The following is a 14,931-nucleotide window of genomic DNA, read 5'->3' on the forward strand; positions in this document are numbered from 1 at the left end:
GTGATACTGAGAAGGAAAGATGCTCCTGTTCCTCTTCTTTCTGCCTGGGATGTGCCCAAGATGTCAGTGTGTGGTCACCGAGGACATGTCACACACCTCACAGGCTGCAGCTTTCTGTATGGCCACAGCCATGTACTGCTGGTTGTCTTTTGGCCCTGTGGGGGCTCTGTTGCAGATCCCAATCCTTGTGGCCTTCCCTGGACACAAGCAGTGGTCCCTTCTGGCTCCTCTCTCCCTGAGCCCGTAGCATCACCCCTTGTGTGGTGTGGTCAGGGACCGAGGAGCTTCCTGCAGGATGATCTTTGCAATTCTGCTTCTAGAAGGACAACCTGTGCTTCTGAGCAGCTGCCCGAGGCAGTGTCCAAGATAGAAGATGGAAGAGCTCTGGGAGGTTTCCAAGCCGGAGTCTCATCCTCCCTCTGTCCCAGGAGGCTGGGGCAGTGGGTGTGGGCTCCATGGCATCGCTGGCCTGGAGCACCAGCCAGCTCCCTTGCAACTTCATCTGGGCTGGGCTGGGAAGAGCCCGCAGTGCAGCAGACAGGAGGCTGGCTCTGCCAACCTCTGATCTTATCTGCTGCTGAGAGCAGCTGGTGGGGGCTGGTCCTGCCTCCCGGGAAATTTGGGCTGCCTGGCCGGAGAGCTGGGCAACATTTTCCCACAGAGTGTGGATTCCTTTTACCCCTCACGCTGCTGCAGGAGTGCACGTATGGATATGGCATATTGGGATGTATATTTGCAAATCCCCTCGCTCCTAAGTGTTGTTTATGCTGTTATTGGTAAAAAGACAAGGGGACAAAGGGGTGATTGCCCCCTAAGTGCCTCGGGAGGTGCACGTGTGGCAGGGACATGGGGTGATGTGAAGGAGGGTGTGTGCCTGAGTAACACAGGCTTTTTCTTGCAGCTGCAACTTCTTCACTGAGTTTACATTGCAAGGATATTCTTCTCTGTTCTCTTTAAATACTAGAAGTAATTAGAAGCTGCTTATGAGTAATTGCTTGGACTAAGCAGTCTGGTTTCATTTAAGTGGTTGGTATGAAATGCCTGATGGTTTGGTAGGGAAAAAATGTAAGAAAGACTCCTCTTTTAGGCTCCCAGGAGCTGCCATGGGGTTAAAGCCCACCTTTCCTTACCATCTGGGACTGTGAAGCCCTCCAAGAGGGAGGTGGGAGAAAACATTTTCTCCCTTGAGAAGGGTGGGGAAGTTGGAAGAGGGGCTGGTTATGCCAAAACTAATGGGGCCAGGGGTTTTTGGTGAGGAACAGCTGAACCCACGCTTACCTTCAGTCCCACAGCAACATACAGAAACATTTTCTGCCACTCCCCAAGGCAGAACTGTGAAAGCCTAAAGCCAATGTTAACGACCGGCTTGCAACACGCTGGATTTTACCGACCTCAGTGAAAATTGTGACAATAAATCTGCCTCAGGCTCCAGTCGTTAAGTTGTCCTCAATACCACAAAAATCCCTGCAGATTTCGTGTTTACTTTGGCCCTGCAAAGGCCGTGCTCTGTTACAGTGTTAATGGCAAGAGAGATTTTCGGGGCCTTGGACGCGGTGGTGCTGGTTTGGATGAGGCGGCGGCAGGGAGCGGATGGAGGGAACGGGCTCCGTTTGGTGCGTTCAGCACATTTTATCAGCTTATCCGATCCGTAGGCAGATGAAACAGTGCAAGTCAGGCGGGGTGAGAAGAGATTTCCCAACAGGGTAAGCAGGCATTTGGAGGCAGGAGGAGTGTGGGAACTGAAAGGAAGAGGAAGGTTTGGGACCTGGGGCTGGGGAAGGCTCTGTTCCCCTGGCAGAGAGCTTGGGCTGAGGGTCAGGACCATGTGTATGGCGTCCCCCTGCACAAGCTCTGTATTTATGTCACTCCTCATGCTGGAGGCACATCCTGATGCATCCCAGAGACCATCCTGGAGATGTGATGCTGAGGAGCTGGACCAGGGCTGACCAGCGCAGCCGTTCCCATGTTATCCTCGCATCCTGGGCTCTGGTCACCTAGCAACTGCGCATCAGATCGCACAGCAGCCTTAAATAAATGGTGTTCAGCAGGACCATGAACCCTGCAGGGCCCCACATCCGCATCCCCACCGCTGCAGCCTCAGCTCTGGCAGCTCTGCAGTTTCCAGCACACAGTCTGTCATGTGCTGCCAGGGCAGCTACATAATCCGTGCTCATGCTTTCCCCCTCTCAAATCCCCTCCGTCATCCTGGATTTAAGCTGGTCCTGTGGCACCTGGTACACTGGGAGCTGCTTTCAGTGTATTTGAGAATCAACTTCTCCCAGGGCGGGATCCCAGCCCTGCCTTGGATCCTGGGACTGAGCTGCATCCCCTGTTTTCATTTAGCTTGGTGTTTAGGGGAGCTGAATATGGGTTATACCTTTCCATTTATAGTTTTAGCAAAGCATGATTGGATTATGTTCCAGTCATTTTTTATCTTGACTAAAATGTCGGTTTTGAAGACCTATTATTAGCAATTTTTTGTATAGCTTCTGGATTACTGCAGATAATCATGAATCACCCTCTGCAGTATTGATATAGGTACTCCAAGCCTCCCAACAACCACCCTGTGAGTTATGCCTGTGATTACAAGCAGAAAACCCTCAATGGTAACAGGTGGGATTGGAATATGAGGATGGTGCTCCAGATCCAGTGTCTGCAGAGCACATTTCTCCAACATCCTTGTGCGTGGCATTGAGTCTTGGTACACACGCTGTGGTTCAGCTCCAGCTCCCAGTTCCAGCCTGGGACTTTGCTTCCAGCCCCTTCCAACCCCTTCTCTACATTTGTCCTGCTGGGTGCCCATGTTGGTCTCCCAGTGCTGGTTTTTGTGCTTTCTGTTTAGGAAACTGCATCTCTTTGCTTGATCTGGTGGTTTTACTGGTGCCTGGTGGGCAGCTGCCTGCACTGGAGTGAACACAGCTCACCCTGGCTCCAGGAGGAGGCTGCTCCAGGCCCCTCTGCCTTGGAATGAAGTTATTTGCATAATAAAATCTTAGAATAATTAAGTTTGGAAAAGCCCTCTAAGATCATCATGTCCAACCATTAACCCAGAACTGAGAGTTTCACTCCTAAGCCATGTCTCCAAGCACCAAATCTACATGTTTCAACACTTCCAGGGATGATGGTTCCACCACTTCCCTGGGCAGCCTGTTTCAATGCTTGACTACCCTTTCAGTGAAGAAATTTTTCTCAACATCCAATCTAAACCTCCCCTGGCACAATCTCACCCTGCAGAGTTTGTCTGCAAATGCCATGTGCTGCCTCTGAGGAATTACTCCTGGAGTTTTCTGAGTGAAATACTCCAGTGTTCTCCTCAGGAAATTCAGCTGAGAAAAACTGGGTTTTATTCTCATTATTCTGCTCTGTTTCCCATTCAGGAGGGAGGGATACAAGCTCCAAAGTTTAATCCTAGATTTCTCTGCTGACAGAGCTCACTGCACAGCCAGGAAAGGGAGGTCTGCCCGACTTTGGGCACGGCTGATACAGCATCACGGTTGTCCTGGACCTCTTTTCTGCTAGTTTAAGGTCCAGAGAGTGTCTGGGTTTAAACCAGGACCTTCTGGTTTGACTCCTCTTGGGAAACAATAGCAGCAACAAGGCTGCTGTTTTACAAATCCAGGGTGAAGGGAAACGTGGGTGCTCAGCGTTTAAAGCTCCATTCCCTCCTATCTTGCTTTCCACCCTGCTAAAATGTCTGCGGGCACCCTGGGCCTTCGAAGAAACTTCAAAGGAGGCAGCACACCCTCTTCTGTTAGCACTGAAGACTGATGAATAATAGAGTGGACCCACCCACTTGTACTTTAATCTGTCATGTTCTATGGAAATTAAGCCTTTCTCTTACAAGAAGGCAATTTGTGCTCTTGGCATCCTGGCCGAGAAAGAACTCTCATCTCCTGCTGGATTATTGATACCTTTTGTATTAAGCAATGCAGTGTCTAATTGGGCTTTTTGCCTGTTCTGAACCACTCCCCAGGCAGCGCTCAACAGCACAGAGTCCTTTTGAAAGGATGGGAGCAGGAGCTTCCAACGCCTGTAGCCAAGGCTTGCTGCTGCCTGCTGGGATGGGGTGGGCAGACAGGAGCTGCGGGGTCGGGCCAGACATGCTCCCTTCCCTCTTCCTGCTCCAGCAGCGCCGTTCTGGACAGCCTTGATGTCAAACTCTTTGAAATGCCCCTCCTGAGCTTCCCGACTTCATCTCCTGCCAGGATGGAAAACAAGCGTTGGTGCTGGGGAGCAGCAGCATCTCTGCCGTGGTCCCCCAGGGTGCTGAGGAAACACGTCCTGGATAAACAGGCGTCCTTTTGCCCGAAGGGGGTACAGGTGCGAGCCCTGCTGGCACGGGCAGGTGTGTTTTCCTTGTGCAGAAGCGAGGTTATAAACAAGCAGGGCGCTGAGGCCATCCTGCCCTGCCCTGCTGTGAGCTCAGCGGTGAGAAAGGGCTCCTTGTCTGGGCCAGGCACCTGAGCCAATCCGGGGAGTGCTGGGCTTCATCCTCCTCATCCTCCATGCCTTGGCTCGGGGCAGCAAGTAGAGCTCTGGGTGGGCACCCTGCCCACGGGCTGTCACATCTCCTGCCAGCCCAAAGCCACCACAGACTGCCTTTGAAGAGGCTGCACCTGAAAGGGGAGGTGGAATTTAAGGGCAGGCAGGAGCCAGGAGGCTGCCCAGCCCTGGGGAGAGGATGGCCAGTCCCTTGCTCTGCTGTGGCTTGGGAGGAGAGCCAGGACCCTGGTGGGGTATTAGGAGGACATAGAGGGGCTGGGGCTGCTCCCATGGACCCACGTTTGCCAGGTCCCTGCAGACTCAATGGCCATGGCTGCTCCAGGAGAGAAACCTGTTCAGAGGCTCCACCAAAGGTGCTGGGTTGCAGCCTGGAATGTCTTTGAGGTGGGGAGACATTTGCCATTACTCTCTTTCCCAGCCCAGGTGAGGCTGAAAGTGATGCCAGCATCTTGCATAATTTGAGCATTGAGGAGTTTCTGTGTCTCCCATGATAAATCGTGTCAGGAATGAAGGTGGGGAAGTCCAAAATCAATAAGCTGGGGAAGCCAGTGTCAGGGTCACATGGCAGTGCTGCCAGAAACCAGCTATGCTAAATGCTTAAATCCTTCCTTCCGCTGCCTTGGGACCTTCTCTGCTTCAAAGAGAGCCCTCAGAGGCCAGGGAACTGCTGACTCTTTTTTTTATACATTTTTTTAGCAATCCAGTCCTTCTGGAAGGTGAATGTATTGGGGACAAAGTCAAGTCTACCCCAGGAGCCTGGCGGGACCAGGCCGTGCCCATGTGCTCTCTGTCTACTATCAGACACTGCCACACCTGGGCAGGTTCCTCATCTTCAGCCTGTCCAGCCTACAAAGCCAGACTTGAATTGCTTCCTGTCACCCTCTCCAAAACCTGTGGGGATCCACATCTCAACTCATCCCTGGCTCACAGCAAAGGGAATTCTCCATCCAGACTGCCAAGCCACGATGTGAGCCTGGGGCTCTGCCGCAAAGCTCCAGTGGGGAGCACCTCGCTTCAGGGGAGTTCTGGATTTTGGGCTTGAGAAGAGGGAGCAGGACGAGGAGGGAGAGCACCCAGGCGACGTGGAAAGCTTGCCATAAGGCATGGGAAAGAGGGAGCGGTGCCAAACCCATGGGCTCCTCTCCAGCTCTTCAAAGCAAGTCGTTAGAGAAAGGAGAGGAGAAGGCGGCGAGCTGCAGTTTCCCAGAGGGTGGAGAAAGGCAAGGGAAAGAATATTATGTGAAGGAAGGGAAGCCGATGGACTGAAGTCTCCTGAATGAAAGGGAAGGAAGAAAACAAATATGAGCAGGAAGGTGTAGAAGTAATTTCACAGGAGGATTTGCAGAATCATTGAAATGCATCATCACAGTGACCAAAAACAAGAAAAATTCCTTTCCCTAAGAGGAACTTTTCTTATTCAGGGCTTCTATTTCCTATTTTTCTGGTACTGCAGGACCCAGAGAGGAGGAAGGGGAGCAGCAGTGTTTTAATGGGGAACAAACCCTGGCCAAGCCCAGCATGTGTTGTTAGAGGCTATGGTTTACATTAGAAAAGACTCTAATACTGTGCTATGGCTTCCAAGTGCATTTTGATGGTGATGATTATTTTCAGCTGCTCAAATGGTGTGAAATACAAGCAGGGAATTGAAAAAAAAGACCATTTGGCTTTTGAAAAAAATTCAGAGCCCCTGTCAGAGGGACAGCTGATGCTCTCCTCTCTGCTCCACAACGTGCTACCCTGGTGGCTCTGGCATCCTGTGCCACGGCTGCTGCTGCACCGCTCCTCGTCCTTTCAGCAATGATTGCATAACCAGGAACTGATGCAGATTTGCTGTTTTCTCCTCCTCTGGCTCCAGCTCCCAGAGAGTGAATTATGGCGTGTTCAAAAACCTCTGAGTTCCCCCAACCCAAACCCTACCCCTGTAATCTGGTCGCGGTCTCGCCGCAGCGGTTGTCACTAGAAAATTGGTTTCTATCCACAGGGTCCATGTGGCCAGAGGCAGAGAGGTGCTGGGCTCTGTGTGGGAAAAATGAGGTCCTAGAGTGGGCAAAAGAGTATGGAGGGCTGGTGGGGAGGAGGCAGGTCCTGGCACTGCCTGGCAGAAATGCTGCTTGCCTGAAATGCACCAGGGAGGGAAGATGGTCCTTGGGGCTATCCCTGGAGGATGAGGCACTGGGGAGCAAAGAGTGCTCGTGGCAGGGAGAAGTCCAGGACAGAGCCATTCACCAGTTTGAGGGCATGATGTCCAGAACTACCTGGAGGCTCCCAAAGTCAATGGAGAAATGCTCACCTCCAGCCCCATCCTCTCCTGGGCTTGGGACTGGCAATGCCTCCAGCCTCTTTCCTTCATCACAAATTACCTGGCCAACCCCTTCTGTCAGCCTTTTCCCCCACTTCTAGACAAAACAACCTTTCCCCATTCCTGGGACTGCTCCCTTCTTCTCCAGACTTGCCTAGGCTCTTTCATCATGCCAATAAAAGAGTAAATGCATCACACGTTGGCCAGGGAGAGTGGAAACCCTTAAACATCTAAGAGGCGAGAGCGACAAGAGGTGTTTTTTCGAGGCTCCCTCATGCCCTGTTAGGTCAAATGTCTTGCTCTGAAGCAGGAGAGAGGGGACTTATTAAAAATCTTTCATTTTTCTGATTTTTAAGGTCCTGTTTCAGCAGGCCGGAGGCTGAGGCGTGAGTGGGGCTGTCGAAGGGGAAGGGCAGTGAGCTGACGGCGTGCAAACAGATTGTGCAATATTTGCCTTGCACAGAGCTCCCATTGTAAAGCCTGGGAGTTCTGCTTCCAATAAATCCCCTGCCATAATGCCCCATTGATGGCAAGAGAAAGGCAGTATTGAGGGCTGAAACAGCTACAGCCCCAGGAAGGGTTAAAAAATAAAGAAAAGGGGGAGAAAAAAATTTAAAAAAAGAGAAAGATTTGAGGCTTAGTTTTAAACTTTGCTGTGTGGCCCTCGTGGCAGATCTCAGGCGCAGAGAAATATGTGGAGCCTGTTTGCATAACCCCATTTGCAGCGAGCACTTTCAGAGCCAAAACGCAAGTGCGGCCGGAGCCGAGGGGTGGTGGGGAGAAAAAAGCAGGAAGGGCTGTGTTTATTTTCATTCTTGCCCCAGGCCATCTAAAATTAATAATTAAAAAAAAAAAAGAAAAAGTAATAATTCAATATTTGGTCAGAGAACCAGCTGTGCAAATGGGAGGAGCTGTGCCAGCTGCAAGGACATGGAGGGACTTGGTCCAGGCACTGGTCAGGGTTTGATGCCTCACAGGTCGTGCTCCTGGGTGTAAAAGCACCAAAAAGGAGCATTTTGGGCTTTGGCTGGTGACTTTACCCTGGCTGCTGAGTGATTCCTCAGCATGGGGACCTTGGTTCCATCTGGGCAGGGTCTGCAGGCACCTGGAAGGGCTGGACCAGGGCGTGGGTAGGTGATGCTCTGCCCACAGAGCTGCTGCCAGCCCCACATCCATCACCCAGCTCACCTGATGGGCCTCCCCATCACCCTGAGCTGGTAATGCCACTGCAGACCAGGCTGGGAGGGAGATTCAGTGTCTTTTGTCACAGCAGCTGCAGCGACAGGGAAGAGCAGGGCTGTCCTTGCCAGGGCAGATGCAGGACCAAAGCAGGCAGGGTCTGCTGGCTGGCTCAGCATTCATGGCTGGGCCGGCTGCCAGGGGAAATCTCCCCATTGTGCAACATGCTGGAGCTCTCCAAGGAAGCTCCTGGCTCTTGAGACATCTTTGAGTGAGGCTGGACAAGTCACTGCCTTGAATTAAGAGCGGCTGAGGGGTTGCCTGCAGGCTCTGAGTACTTTTTCCATCCTTAGACCTTGTGATGCATTAATCACTCTCAGAGCAGCTGTGCAGACAGCTTAAATCGTCCTGACCCCAAAACTCCAGACTTGTCATTTCTTCCTCCTCCTCCCTGCTAGCTGCTCCCTGTTCCTGCCTCCTGCCATGATATCAGTGGGGCTGGTTGGAGGGCCCCATTGCACCCCATTTCCTGGGATCTAGATTGTTTTCACTGTACCCCTTGCTGCTTTTCACCCTTTTATCCTTTCTTGGAGGAGCACCCAGAAGGTGTCCATGTGCTGCTGAGACTCAGCCAGCTGTCCCTGAACCTTCTGAGCAGGGTCACTGCCAACAAATTCACTATTTATTCACCCTTTGGCTCTTGGAAAAGCTCCCTCAGCTGAATTAACCCTGTTGTTTCCTCCCGAGACCCAGGGCCAGCTTGGACCCATCACTGATTTAGCTGAGCTGGCTGCCCTGGCTGGCACAGAGAGTCCCCTCTCCGTGTCAGCATGTGCCCACATCCTTGCTGCCATCTCCTTCCCTCCTTTCAACCCTCTGAACTTTGGCCACCGACAGCAGCTTAAACTCAGAATGACTCTCCCAGCCTGTGCCTCCTCATCCTGAGGGTGTGAGCTGGATGTGACCCCACCACACGGCTGTGGAGCAGCAAATCCACACACCCTGGAGGTGCTTGTCTCTGCTCTTGCTCCTCAGAGCTGGGATCCAGCCCTGCTCCTCGTAGGTGGGCTCCAAACCACTCCTGTGGCCACACATCCCTTCTGCTGCCCCTTCCTGCACCTCCCTCCTCTCATCCTCTGGCCCCAAGCAAGACATAGTTTATCACTGATCTGTGTTGCCTTGAACACAGTTTCTCTGCCATGTCTCAGGCCTGACATCTTCAATTTCCTCTCTCATCTGTAATACTCACCCAAGTGGACCATTATTTATTATTTGGAAAGAGCTCTGATTACAACCCCTGGTGATCACTCTGTCTCTGTTTTGGGGTGTGTGCGGAGCCATGTGTACAGGAGAACACAGGACCCAGGAGACAGGGATCCCCCGCCTCTATTTCCCTTCAGTCAAGTCCAGGTTTTTCCAAGAGGAGGATATTGTTCAAAACTAAAGGCTTTGGGGAAGAAAAAGGAGGCAAGTGGTGGGAAGAAGTGAGGGAAAAGGAGAGGAGGAGCGGGCGGAAGAAATGAGAGATGAACCCCTGGGGATTAATCAAACCTCACTGAAGGGCTTAGCCCAGCCCTTCTGAGCTGTGGAGTGAGCAGGGGTTCCTGCCTGCAGGGAAAAGCACAGAACAGTTATCCATCCCTGCCTCCTGCTCCTGTCCCCTGCACCCCTCCCTGTGCTCCTGCAAGCCCCTGAGCCCTGGCTGAAACTGGCTCGGTCCTGGTCCCTTGACTCCATCGTCCCTGTGTCTAAAGCTAGGAGGGAGAAGCCCATCCTCCCTTTGCTGTTCTTGGGAGTCCCTGAGCGTGAGGAGCCTCGTGATCCCTCTTCCCCACCCCTCCATGGTGTCCGGGGTCCTAGGGAACAGGCTGGCGTGGGGCAGGGGGGACACTTGGGGACTGAAGGGTCAGTGGAAGGACAGGGGGTGTAGGAGGAGCCCGGGGAGGGGACCCAGAGGAGGGGATCTGGGAAGGGGACATGTAGGGGTCCTGAAGCCACCTGTCTCATCTGCTCTTCTGAGCCAGTTCTGAAGGCAGAGCCCTCCCAGGCCCCCAGTGAGCCCCCACCACAGCCCTGCAGTTGTAGAGGCAGGTGGGGTGGCTGGGCTGTGGCTTTTGGGTGTGCTGGGACCCCTTGTGCGCCCATAATTTTGGGACTGCAAACAGCCACAGGACTCAGCTCCCAGCTCTGACAGGGGTGGGTGAATGTGAGTGGGTTTGTGCTTCCGAAATCCCCCTTTCTGGGCCATGTCCTTTGCTGGGAAGGTGGGGGGACAAGATGCATACCAGGCAGGAGAGTTTCCTGATGAGCGCTGGCCCTGCAGAAGGAATTGCATGAGGCCATTGCTCATCTCTACCAAAGCCCCCCGAAGCATCAGGGCACTGGCCCCTTGTCCCAGCACCTCAGGCTCGGGTCAGTACCCCTACGCTGGCAAAATTCTCTGTTTCCCACCAAACCCTGCCCCTCTCTGACTGTGACAATGGCCCTTCGCTGCCTCAGTTTCCCCACTTGGAAAATAAGTGCAGCAGCACCCACCGCTCTGTAGTGCTCTGCAAGTCCCCGTGTGATTTTATTAACACTGAGGGTGTTCAAGCAGGTTTTTGCAGCTTTTCCTTGTTCAGGATTTATTAGGATGGTGATCCTGTCAGTGTGGGCAGCTGGCCCCAGCAATCCCTCCCAGAGATCCAGCCCTTCCCACTGCCCTCCCGGGCTGGATGCTGCGGGGGCTTTAGCTGAGCATCCCACAAGGATTCTGATCCATGTGGCACACCCCTCGGTGCAAGCAGGGAGGGGAGCACCGGTGGCTCAGGGAATGTCCCGCTTAGGACCCTGCATGCTCTGGGGCTTCCCAGCTTTTTGCCGGAGCTACTGAGCTGGGAGGGGCCGGGCCGGCAGCTTCCCATAAACCTGGCGGCTTAGACCAACTCCTGGACAGATGTTGGGACTCTGCCCTGGAGCGGAGGTTGGGAAAAGGAGAGGGCGGCTCTTGCCCGGAGAGTGAGGAGGAGAGCTCGGCACCCTGGGCTGGAACTTTAGCACCCTCTTCCGCAGGAGTTTAAAGGCGAGGATCGCCGTACCCCGAGCGGGCCGTCTGGAGAGCCGGGCGGGCGCAGGGCTGCAGCGGACGGGAAGCCAGCAACTTTCTCTGACGAGGATTCTGTGGAGCTCTTCATAAAGAAATAACAGCGGGGAGAAAACCCCGGGAAGCCGGGAAGCGTTTCCAGCTCTCGGGACGCTGGTGAGCGGCTCCGGGCCGCCGCCGGTCCCTGCGAGGAGCCCGTCCTGCCGTGCAGATGTTTGGGATCGGAGCAGCGCGGGGGTTCTTTGCCTTGGACTGAAGGCGATCCCAGCCCCGGCGGATTAAGCTCTTTGTGTGCACGCGAGTGTGCCTTGATGGAAGCTGCTCCCGCAAAACCCGCTGCGGGGAGCATCCCCTAGGTCAGGGAGCCTTCTGGAGGAGGGGGAGAGGGGGAAACCTCCTGTTTTCGTGGCTCTGAGACGATGCTGGGGCAGTAACTCCCTCGGCAGGCAGCACAGTGCTTCGGGATGGCCGTCTATGCCCTCACGGGTTTCTCGCTCGTCAGCCTGCTCAGCTTTGGCTATTTATCTTGGGACTGGATGAAGCCCAGTTTGGTGGCCGATGTGGCCACAGACCCCATGGAGAAACCACTGACTCCCAAGTTCCCCAGGCCACCCCACATCATCTTCATTCTGACTGATGACCAGGGCTACCACGACATCGGCTATCACGGCTCGGATATCCAGACACCGACGCTGGACAGGCTGGCAGCGGAGGGTGTGAAGCTGGAGAACTACTACATCCAGCCCATCTGCACCCCGTCCCGGAGCCAGCTGATAACTGGCAGGTAAGCCTGCTTACAACCTACTCATGTCCCTTTTTGGTCCTTTCTGTATGTCTGAGGGGCTTAACCCCAGCTTGCTGCCAGACCGATGCCCTGGTGTATTGGCAGAAGATGGAGATCCTCCAGTGGATCTGGATTTCTCTAGAAAGCTTCCTGGGTGAGCAGTTGATTTCCACACAGGATAAATGGTGGCACATGGCAAGAGCAAAAATGTGTATGCTGCTGGGTAATGGATGCCACTCTGGGAGAGGCTGGTCTCTAGTCAGGAGGTGTTTGGTGCTGGGCAAGGAGCTGTGTCTCCAGGTAGTCCCTGATACACTGGCCTATGGAGATTTGCTGTGAGGCCCTTGGTCCGTGCTTTCCCTGCATGCATGTTCAGTGCTGCACTGGCCAGCACAGGCTGGATGTTGCTCCATTGCCCTTTCCCACAGCAGTACAGTCAGATGCCCCCTTATCCTGGGCCATTCTGCCTTCTAGGATAGGTGGGGTTTCTCTAGAGCAGTGCTGTGTGGTCAGCACTCAATGGCAGGAATAGGTAGGAGGCAGATTCCACCAGTCCACCTCCTGCTGAAGAGTGAGCCCCAAGGAGGTGCCTGTGGATGTGGTCACCTACTGCCTGGGGTGGTGGAGCCCACCAGGGTTCAAACAAAGTGCTCCCTTCTCTCCTGATGGTTCTTGAGGAGTCCCAGACATCTTTGTGGTGTGCAAAGCAGGGGAGGACAGGGATGGTGGGGGACATTCAGGTGGGCTTACTATGAACCCACTTGCTTGTGCTGCCCAGCCCTGACACAGCCCAGCCACCTCCCCAGGCTGGCAGCAGTGGGGACAAATGCTGGTGGCATTTTTGTAAGATGTCTGCTGAGCCTCACCCTGTGTTCTTTGCATCTGCTTTTAGTAGTTAAGGATGGATGAGGAGCTCCCTGTCCCTGGCTGGAGCTTGCTTCAGTGGGTTGGGTTGGGTGACTTGAAGATCTGTATTTTGTTTTGTTTTGGGTCTCTAACACATAAAGAGCCATCATGTCCTCACCCAGTGCTGCTCCTCATCACCATTGCTTTCCTCTGGCTCTTCTTCCTGGCAGGTACCAGATCCACACAGGACTGCAGCACTCCATCATCCGCCCTCGGCAGCCCAACTGCCTGCCCCTCGACCAGGTCACCCTGCCACAGAAGCTGCAGGAAGCCGGCTACTCCACGCACATGGTGGGCAAGTGGCACCTTGGCTTCTACAAGAAGGAGTGCCTGCCCACTCGCCGGGGCTTCAACACCTTCCTGGGCTCCCTGACAGGCAACGTGGATTACTACACCTACGACAACTGCGACGGGCCGGGCGTCTGCGGCTACGACCTGCACGAAGGGGAGGATGTGGCTTGGGACCAGAGCGGGAAGTATTCCACCTTCCTCTATGCCCAGCGTGTCAGCAAGATCCTGGCATCCCACAGCCCCAAGGAGCCCATCTTCATCTACGTGGCCTTCCAGGCGGTGCACACGCCCCTGCAGTCCCCCAAGGAGTACATCTACCGCTACCGCTCCATGGGCAACGTCGCCCGCCGCAAGTACGCGGCCATGGTGACCTGCATGGACGAGGCGGTGAAGAACATCACCTGGGCCCTCAAGAAGTATGGTTATTATGACAACAGTGTGATCGTGTTCTCCACAGACAATGGTGGGCAGACCTTCTCCGGGGGAAGTAACTGGCCACTACGGGGTCGCAAAGGGACCTACTGGGAAGGGGGAGTGCGTGGCATTGGTTTTGTCCACAGTCCCTTGATCAAGCGCAAGCGTCGGACAAGCTGGGCACTGGTTCATATTACAGACTGGTACCCGACTCTGGTCAGCCTGGCCAGGGGCAACCTGAGCAATGTCCAAGGCTTGGATGGCTATGATGTCTGGCCTGCTATCAGTGAGGGCAAGGAGTCGCCACGCACCGAAATCCTGCACAACATCGACCCCTTGTACAACCATGCCAAGTACGGCTCCTTGGAGGACGGCTTTGGCATCTGGAACACGGCTGTGCAAGCTTCCATCCGGGTGGGGGAGTGGAAGCTCCTCACTGGTGACCCAGGGTACAGCGACTGGATACCCCCACAGACCCTGACCAACTTCCCAGGGAGCTGGTGGAACCTGGAGCGTCTCACCGATGGCCTGAGGAAGTCTGTGTGGCTCTTCAACATCACCGCTGACCCCTATGAGCGCTACGACCTCTCGGAGCAGCGCCCGGACGTGGTCAGGACCCTCCTGATGAGGTTGGTGCACTACAACCGGACGGCCATCCCGGTGCGGTACCCTGCGGAGAACCCCCGGGCTCACCCAGACTTCAACGGCGGTGCCTGGGGACCTTGGGCCAGTGAGGATGATGGGGAGGAGTGGGAAGGCGGCCGGGAGCCCCTGAAAAGCAGGAACAAGAAGAAGAAGAAGTGCAAGATCTGCAAGCTGCGCTCCTTCTTCCGCAAGCTGAACACCAGGCTCATGTCCAACCGCATCTGACAGGACACTCCCCCAGCATCCACCCATCCTGGCCAGGGTGGAACTCTGGACTGCAGTGCCATGGGGTGGGAGCCAGGGAGAAGGAGGGGAGGGGAGGTGGCCAGTGCTCTCGTGCTCTCCCTTGCTCCAGGGATCACTCCAAAACACTCCTCCCTGGCTGGAGTGGTGGCCACAGGGAGTTGCTCCCAGTGGGTGAGAAAGAGCGATGTGGTCTCTGCTGCGGTGCTTGGTGCTGGTGAATGGCAGTGCTGAGCTGGGCTGGCCCTGCACAGCTGCTTCCAAAGAGAGAGACCTTTTCCTCAAGAATTCTGCAACCAATCATAAGCTTTAAGTGTTGGCCATTACAAGGGCAGGAGGAAGCTTGGGGGGCTCTGCCTTCACGTTAATCCTCACCATTTCCCTCTATTTACTCTTGGCTCTCAGCCTGCTGCCAAGCAGCTGCAACCTTTGTTCTTCCTCTGGGAACTCGAGAGTCTCCCCTTGAGGGGTGGATTCCTGACCATGGATGTCAGACCTGAGATCAGCATGGCTGGACTAAGTCATGCTGCTACAATGACCTCATGTGGGGCTATGGCTTCCTCTCTCCTCTGGTTTGGGGGGCCG

The 14,931-nt window shown here is 54.5% G+C and overlaps 1 protein-coding gene across 1 annotated transcript; it reads left to right on the plus strand.

Moving 5' to 3' along the window:
- Positions 1 to 11,486: 11,486 nt before the first annotated feature.
- Positions 11,487 to 14,328, plus strand: ARSI (arylsulfatase family member I). The gene is made up of 2 exons (XM_058848832.1): positions 11,487 to 11,847; positions 12,924 to 14,328. Exons 1-2 carry the CDS (start codon positions 11,528 to 11,530, stop codon positions 14,326 to 14,328), a joined length of 1,725 nt encoding a protein of 574 aa, XP_058704815.1. The 5' UTR covers positions 11,487 to 11,527.
- The last annotated feature ends 603 nt before the right edge of the window (positions 14,329 to 14,931 follow it).

Source organism: Poecile atricapillus, chromosome 13 (genome assembly GCF_030490865.1).
Source record: "Poecile atricapillus isolate bPoeAtr1 chromosome 13, bPoeAtr1.hap1, whole genome shotgun sequence".
NCBI lineage: Eukaryota > Metazoa > Chordata > Aves > Passeriformes > Paridae > Poecile > Poecile atricapillus.

What these genes read in the sequence shown, in the direction of transcription:
- ARSI (XM_058848832.1), top strand. Translation starts at nt 11,528, where the DNA reads ATGGCCGTCTATGCCCTCACGGGTTTCTCGCTCGTCAGCCTGCTCAGC. An exon ending in AGCCAGCTGATAACTGGCAG is followed by an intron (nt 11,848 to 12,923) that starts GTAAGCCTGCTT and finishes TCTTCCTGGCAG; the next exon opens with GTACCAGATCCACACAGGAC.